The 8757-nt window shown below is 44.0% G+C and overlaps 2 protein-coding genes across 2 annotated transcripts; both read left to right on the plus strand.

The window, feature by feature from the left end:
- The first annotated feature begins 583 nt into the window (after window positions 1-583).
- LOC143507174 (myelin and lymphocyte protein-like) lies at window positions 584-2490 on the plus strand. The gene is made up of 4 exons (XM_076996526.1): window positions 584-655; window positions 1105-1287; window positions 1924-2064; window positions 2231-2490. The coding sequence occupies exons 1-4, from the start codon at window positions 584-586 to the stop codon at window positions 2303-2305; spliced, it is 471 nt and encodes a 156-aa protein (XP_076852641.1). The 3' UTR covers window positions 2306-2490.
- Window positions 2491-3118: 628 nt separating this feature from the next.
- Window positions 3119-8619, plus strand: LOC143507173 (myelin and lymphocyte protein-like). Its single transcript, XM_076996525.1, has 4 exons — window positions 3119-3420; window positions 5663-5830; window positions 6056-6199; window positions 8141-8619. The coding sequence occupies exons 1-4, from the start codon at window positions 3328-3330 to the stop codon at window positions 8213-8215; spliced, it is 480 nt and encodes a 159-aa protein (XP_076852640.1). The 5' UTR covers window positions 3119-3327; the 3' UTR covers window positions 8216-8619.
- Window positions 8620-8757: the final 138 nt, after the last annotated feature.

Consider the following 8757-nt stretch of genomic DNA (forward strand, 5'->3'; position numbering starts at 1 on the left):
GCTAACTATATGTAGCTAGAAAAATTATATAAATATATATCAAATAATATCCTGTTAATATTAATTTTCACTGGAAAAGCTACTTCGTCTGAGTCTTGAGTGGGTGTTTGTTTTGAATGCCACCCCTCAGCCATCTCTCTCCACCACTGTTGTCAGTTCAGCTTCTCGTGCAGACGTGACCGTGACCGCGGAATGTGGAGGGATTATGGGAAGTTTTGATGGTTGGGCTGGTGGTTCAAACACTGCAGTGTTGCTGGACCTTCTGGGTTGAAAGAAATTAAGAACATAAGTGTTCAGTCAACATGCGGTCAGAAATTAGCCATGCATAAAGACAGATACAACTTTTGAATGGCAACTGACGGGATTACTGTCTGTACTTTATGCAAAACACCCTGTAACTTTAGTATTGTATTTGCAATGGCTGTGGATTGTTAGCGACTATTGTCTCTACATTCTCTCTCAGTCAAGAATCTCAGACATCAGGCTGTCGCTAGTACAACACGTATTATATTACAATACATACACATGCATAATGTCATATCTGAAGTCTAGATTGGCCAACCTGAAATGCAATACTATCACCATGACTGAAATGCGTTATGAAACCAAGACCATATCAAGCAGCATGAGTGATCTAGCAGAAATGCCAGAACAGGTGATAGAGGTTTCTTTAGAGTGAAATCACGATCCGATTATATTGTGTACATAGTCGTTGATTGTAGTCTTTCATCATCCGCATATAAAACCTATTTGCCTTCAAGTTGCTGTTTGTGTAAGGCGGAGCCCTTTGCGTGTCAGATGCTAATATGTGCTGAAGTCTATCAGCACTCCTGCTATTGTTATATACTGTAAACAATGACAGAACTGTGTGTGCTACAGACAGAGAGACAGGGTACATTTCCACATCCGCCCTAAATGTACACCCTAACATCACATCTGCTTGTCGCAGTTCAAATACAACAGCTTTCAAAAGATTTTAAATTAAACATTTACTACCTTGTGCGATTGCTTTGGTGTAGTTTTAACTGTGCAGTCGGCTGAAACAGGTCAGATGTTTCAGGACTGTCTCTGGATACTTGGGTGACCCCAGTGCAGGCTGATTGAACTGAATCACCCTTGCAGATATTTGACGGCCTGGTGTGGACCCTGGTGGCCTCGACCCTGGTGAACCCAGCCAACCCTCTGGGGTGGGTCATGTTCGTCTCCATCTTCTGCTTCGTCTTCACCACCCTCTTCTTCTTCATTTACGTCTGCGGAGGGAACCAGAGTCCTGTCTGGATCGGCCTGGTAATCACGCTCACCTTGCACAAACCCCAAATTCCACTGTAACACGCCGAGTAACGTTGGGTCACCGTGGATTGACGACATGCACCTGCATAATGAATATGATGAAGGTTCGTACAGAATAGCTGCACAGTGTGAATACAAACAAAGGAAGTGCAGTGTAATCTCTGTATTACACTGAAAGTCATGGATTATTGGCCTATAAAAGTAAAGCAGCACTGTGCGGCCATGAGACGAAGGCTGGAGACTGTTGCTCTAGAAACAGGGATATCTGGTAGGAAGAGAAGCCCCTTCACAAGCATCTGAGTTTGCCTGTCTCTCTCAAACACAAACGTAATGAGTAAGTGGAAAGCCAGTTTTAGTCCCCAACACCAATAACCATCACAACAATAAACATTGCAAAGACTAGGCCAAGAACAGGTTGGGTGTATCTAAAAACAAACAGAAGTTGAGCGCCCACGAGGCACGTTTTGAGATGTCAAAGGTCAGCCAGGTTTGTTGAGCACTAGCGCTGAAGGGTCTGCTCCACGAGCTCCTCGTTTCTCTCCGGCGTACAGTGGGACGTCAGGAAGTGCCATGGCCAGGTATCGGCTGGTGTGTGACGAGCTCCTCTCTCTCTCTCTCTTGTCTTCTCCGCAGGACGTGGCCTATCACTTAGTCGCCGTGATGTTCCAGCTGAGCGCTGCGGTAACTCTGGCCCAGACCACTCTGGACAACAAGAAAGTGGTTGATTTGAATTTGCTATCCTTCAAAACCTACCAGGAGGACATTGCAGCCGTGGTACGTGGTACTAATTGTTAATGTCTTATGGCTTTTCATTTCAGCTTATGTTACACACAACCTTTTAAATGAATATAGAGGATAACGAGTTAAATTAAGCACATGCGAGATCTCTGTATGTGATGTTATGTTTGTGCTAATGACGTCATTTCTGCTGCGTTTGCAGGTCATGGCGTTTGTGTCGACGCTGACGTACTTTATCCACACCATCTTCGCCATTTTCCGCTACAAATCCTCCTGAAGACCCCAAATCACCAAGTCAGAAAGCTGAAACACGAAGACGAAAACTGCAAGATCCGTCAAACATCTTTACATAAATCTCAAGCTAAATCAATAGGCAAATGAATCTTAAAATAATCTGATAGCCGACTTTATACACACACATCCAATGATCGTAATAATAGCTCAGTCACTCTAACATACCAGCCCCTCAGATGTCACACAGAACCCCCCCCCCCCCCCTCCCCCCCCCGAGACTCCACCCTCGGCCCTCTGCAGACCTGTAAGCAGGAGGTGACAGACCTGTAAGCAGGAGGTGACAGACCTGTAAGCAGGAGGTGACAGACCTATGCTTCCCTCTGAAGTTAAAGTACAGTCACACTATGCGACTTGCGCTGATGGTTTGCAGGTCTGGGATCAGTTTGTAAAAATGCTTCTGCCATCCCTTTGATTTGAAGTCTGTAAATATGGCTTTACATTTTTACATTTCAAATGTTCCATATTCAGTTGAAAATATTGGCGTTTTTTTTTTTTGTTTAGTTTTTTTTTTTTTTTTTGTCTGGAGTGACATTATACTGAATAAATATATTTTATACATTTATTTGACTTGGTTTGACTACTTTTGTTTTTTTATTGAAGAAAAAGATAAAGAGATGCATACTTTCACCAAGAGAAAGTCAATACTGGAAACACGACTACGATTATTATTATGGACGTGAAGGTGCTAGCTAAGTGCGTGTAAGGAATCGGCTTCACCTGCGCGCAACCCGCCCGCGCATGTTGCGCGCCCGCGCCCCGCGCCCGGGAGCGCACGGAACTGTGAACGCCTCCAGCAGCGCAGCCGGGCGCATTCCGCCACACCACGCCCTGCCTACACCGGGTTCACTTTACACTCGTCCGCAGAAAGCGGTGGTGCCGGACACTGTTATTTGCAAGGTGTGCCCAGAAGCGAAGTTTGGCCGAGGCAGGGCAGGTTTTTCCGGTCTGTGCGTGAGCGTTGATAAGAGCCACCCGCAGGTCCGTTAACTCACTCCAGGAGCGAGCATGGCAGCCGCTACGGCGCAGGCGATGGGGAACCTGCCCAGCGGTATCGGGATCTGTACGACCGCTCCGGACATGCTCTTCGTGCCTGAACTGGTGAGATAACGGAACCTGCACTATGAGAGAGAGAAGAGACCGCAATATGCGTTGGGACGATGGAGGTTATTTAATGGTTCTTTGGCAACTTTAATTAAACTTTTGGAATGAGAAAAATAAGAGCTTTTAATAAATTTATCCGTATTTTAAACTTCTAAACAGGATTTGGTAGCTAATCACGTGTATGTTGTTAATGGTACTCACTATAATAAAGAAAACGAGTTATTGCACTCAGAAGACCAGAGGAAAGTGTTGGGTCAGTCCGAGCGCACTGGTCCGGCACCTTTACGGCGGCTCCTGGGTTAATGCAGGGGGCGAAACCACCGTGACGGAAATAAAGCGCTTGGCCAGATACACTCGCCTAGTTATTCATTAATATAATAACAATGGTCGCATTTAATTGTCTCAAAATGTTATTTTTTTATATTTTAGTGATTTTCGTGGCTTTGTTTGTGTTAGAAACAGTCGAATGTAGTTTGAAGGCATGTATCAGTAACAGAACAGTAACTGAAAGGTGTGTGTGTGTGTGTGTGTGTGTGTGTGTGTGTGTGTGTGAGAGAGAGAGAGAGAGAGAGAGAAGAAGTAGAGAGTAGAAGATTTTTTGCAAAATTGTAAGTAAAAACGAAGTATGTTGAGCAGCGTTCTGTTCCAGCTTTTAAGGAAAACGTGGTTAAAATATGAGAGACTTTTTGTGGTAATGTAACTTTGTGTAACAATCATACAGACATCTGAAAATATATACAACGTTCACTATTTTGTTTCAAAATCATATATAGCAAGCTAAAAAGGCAGAGGATAAAATATCAATTTTCCTGGTTTAGAAGCCAGAAGTATATTTTCAGGCTGAGCAAATCATAGCCAATTGTTCATATGTTCATATTTTCAATCATTCTTTTAAATGGCTCCTGGTCTGTTGCGTTTGAAATTTGCCATAGTTTCAAGCTAGTGCTGTAAACAATACAGTCTGTTTTTAAGTGTTGGGCACTCTCAAATGTTCAGACTGTTCTTCATGTCATAAACGCATTCAAGTAAATAATCTTAAAGCATTCCTCACCATAGCACTTATCTAAAGTAGCTTTTCAGAAGGGTGTCTCCGGGCTCCTCCCCTGTGGGAACAGTAAAAACAGAGTAAAGACCATGATCAAAGGTGGAGTAGCCCTTGTGCATACAACATAATTCTTCTCATAATTCTTTCTAAGTCCTCTCTTGTCTAAAATGACAAGAGTATCAAATTGAGATATTCTCACACTTAATGGGTCACTACAGAAGCACATCGCTGCTTCATTTCTATAGGAGACTTGATCACAACATAGATGGACATTAATAGTGGGCCTCAAAGTTTAATATGACTATTATCTCTAGTGCTTACATCAGTGGTCTTCTTCTTAATTCTTGTAACACTAATCACTCACAAGATGGTTGTTCAGTCTGAACCTGACAGAGACTTTCATGTACTGTTGGGAATGATGGGAAACCTCTTTGTATGCACTGAAAGCTGTTTGTGTAGGTTTCAGTACATGAATAATTAGGCTGCAAAGATGAATTTTTAAAGAACATGAAAATGGCACAATGTTGCAGAATACAGAAAATGTGATGCGTATAAATGTATTTTAATATTAATAGAATACATTTTTCAAAGACATAAAATATTCTCAGCCCAGACTGATGCAGTGTAAAGGCAGGGGAAAAGGGATTGTGACTTATAAAACACATTCCATAGGTTGCTTTTGCATGAAAAAAGTTAGAAAGATTAATATTCTTTTTATTAGGCTAGACCTTTTTTGATATGTTTAGGGTTTTGGTATATTAATTTCTATTTGCCCTTTCTTGCTGAAGTTTGCATTTTGTTGCGGTTTCTTCATGGGGACGGCTATAAGCACAAGAACATTTTAAGCAATAAACTAAACGGTATCAGTTTGGGGACGAGTGGGTTGCAGGACCTGATGACTGTAGATACAGAACAGATCACTAATTGCTTCCTTGAGTCTTTGTTGAAAGGTCATCCTGACCCCTGGTTCGTTTAGAAAGCTGAGCAAGCTTGTTTGCTTACTAGAGAAGGTGCATGCAGTAGGGGCATGTGGGTTCGCCCGCTTTGGGTTGTTAGTTGACAAATGCACTCTAGGCAAGAATTGTGTCTTTGCATGCATCTAGTAAAGTAACAAATTACCGTGTGTGTGTGTGTGTGTGTGTGTGTGTGTGTGTGTGTGTGTGTGTGCGCATGTATGTGTGAGGGGCGTTACAGGTGTTTGGTGGACTGGTGTGGATTCTGGTGGCCTCCACGGACGTGAAGCCGGTGATCCCCCAGGGGTGGGTGATGTTTGTGTCTGTCTTCTGCTTCGTCATGACTGCGATCTGGCTCGTCATCTTCATCTGCGGAGTCCATAAGAACAAAACCAGCTGGGTCATCGCGGTGAGCTGGACGCACTCTGTGTGCATGTGTGTGTGAGTTGGATCTTTAAATGAGTAAGTCACGGCATACGTAAACAAAAGGTTTAAAGGACACATGCAAATGCCTTTAGTTGCTATTGAGTATGAGTCTTGAATGAAAGCTTCATGTATTAGGAAGAGTGATATTTCTGCTTGGAGTGACTGAATTGCTCAAATGAAGCTCAACTGTGTGCGTGTGTGTGTGTAGGACTTTATATATCACCTCATCGCAGCGTTTTTCTACTTCGGTGCATCTGTGCCCCTCGCTGTAGTAACAATTGACATGAAAAATACCACCGCTGTCCCCGAGAGTGACATGTTCCGCTACTACCAGATCGACATCGCAGCAGTGGTGAGTCTGAGCAGTACACACACACACACACACACACACACACACACGCCTTCCAGATGTGATTCTCTGATTGATTGATCTGTTCATATTGGTTTTATGCACCAAGTAACGGTCCAGGGCAGTTTAAACAGCAAAGATCACATTACCTTTACCATGCCCTATTACCTCCAGTTACTGTTACCACCCTCTACATCACTGTTACTGTTACCACCCTCTACACCTGCTCTACATTACTGTTACCACCCTCTACACCTGCTCTACATCACTGTTGTTGTTACCACCCTTTACACTTGCTCTACATCACTGTTACCACCCTCTACACCTGCTCTACATCACTGTTTACTGTTACCACCCTCTACATCTGCTCTACATCACTGTTACTGTTACCACCCTCTACACCTGCTCTACATTACTGTTACCACCCTCTACACCTGCTCTACATCACTGTTACTGTTACCACCCTCTACACCTGCTCTACATCACTGTTACCACCTCTACACCTGCTCTACATCACTGTTACTGTTACCACCCACTACATCACTGTTACCACCCTTTACACCTGCTTTACATCACCATTACTGTTACCACCCTCTACACCTGCTCTACATCACTGTCACCACCCTCTACATCTGCTCTACATCACTATTACTGTTACCACCCTCTACACCTGCTCTACATCACTGTTACTGTTACCACCCTCTACACCTGCTCTACATCACTGTTACTGTTACCACCCTCTACATCTGCTCTACATCACTGTTACTGTTACCACCCTCTACATCTGCTCTACATCACTGTTAACCCTCTACACCTGCTCTACTTCACTGTTACTGTTACCACCCTCTACACCTGCTCTACATCACTGTTACCACCCTCTACACCTGCTCTACATCACTGTTACTGTTACCACCCTCTACACCTGCTCTACATCACTGTACCACCCTCTACACCTGCTCTACATCACTGTTACTGTTACCACCCTCTACACCTGCTCTACATCACTGTTACTGTTACCACCCTCTACACCTGCTCTACATCACTGTTACCACCCTCTACACCTGCTTACATCACTGTTACCCACCCTCTACACCTGCTCTACATCACTGTTACTGTTACCACCCTCTACACCTGCTCTACATCACTGTTACCACCCTTTACACCTGCTTTACATCACCGTTACTGTTACCACCCTCTACACCTGCTCTACATCACTGTTACCACCCTCTACACCTGCTCTACATCACTGTTACTGTTACCACCCCTCTACATCTGCTCTACATCACTGTTACTGTTACCACCCTCTACATCTGCTCTACATCACTGTTACTGTTACCACCCTCTACATCACTGTTAACATTACCACCCTCTACACCTGCTCTACATCACTGTTACTGTTACCACCCTCTACACCTGCTCTACATCACTGTTACCGTTACCACCCTCTACACCTGCTCTACATCACTGTTACTGTTACCACCCTCTACAACCTGCTCTACATCACTGTTACCACCCTCTACACCTGCTCTACATCACTGTTACTGTTACCACCCTCTACACCTGCTCTACATCACTGTTACTGTTACCACCCACTACATCTGCTCTACATCACTGTTACTGTTACCACCCACTACATCTGCTCTACATCACTGTTACCCACCCTCTACACCTGCTCTCCAGGTGCTAATGTGCTGTAGAGGAGGTGTTGATGTGTATGGTGTAGGGGAGGTGGAGGTGTTGATGTGTATGGTGTAGGGGAGGTGGAGGTGTTGATGTGGTGGTGTAGGTGTTGATGTGTATGGTGTAGGGGAGGTGGAGGTGTTGATGTGTATGGTGTAGGGGAGGTGGAGGTGTTGATGTGTATGGTGTAGGGGAGGTGGAGGTGTTGATGTGTATGGTGCAGGAGGAGTTCTGGTCCGAGTCTCCGTGTCTCTGCTCCTCCAGGTCTTCTCCTACATTACCACCCTGTTGTACTTCGTTCACTTCATCCTGTCTGCCATCCGATGGAAGTCCTTCTGAGCGTTGCATCATGGGGGATCACGGTGGATTACGTGGATTATCAAACCACTGGAAACGAAGAATTACCACCGGCACCAAATCAGACAAGAACAGTGGACTGAAAGAGAGATTTCAGACTCTCTCCATCACTGCTCACATTTGTAGTTTAGAGATATCGTCTAGGAGTCCAATCAAAGGTTTTCTGTAATTTGACACGATTTCAGGGTTAAACATTTCTAAGTCTTAGCCGTTTCATATTTAATAAAAATGTAACTTTTGAAGTTTTTATAACTTGGGAAGTTTTGGAGGAAGAACAAGTATGCATAAAAATTCCTTTGTGCCTTTAGGAAATCAACATTTTGTACATTTGCAACATTACATTATGAATTTATGGAACGTTTTAATAAAAGCTGTGTTAACCATGAGTGTCCCGACTGTGTCATGGTGGAACGTGAGATGCTCCGAGTTTAAGTCTCGATTACTACGTATGTAACACGGAGATGCGTTTAAAAGGCGTCGGCAGAGTATCGTCCATTTTGATCGCTTTCGATTGTTGCTCCCCT

This window comes from Brachyhypopomus gauderio, unplaced genomic scaffold, assembly GCF_052324685.1.
Source record: "Brachyhypopomus gauderio isolate BG-103 unplaced genomic scaffold, BGAUD_0.2 sc643, whole genome shotgun sequence".
NCBI lineage: Eukaryota > Metazoa > Chordata > Actinopteri > Gymnotiformes > Hypopomidae > Brachyhypopomus > Brachyhypopomus gauderio.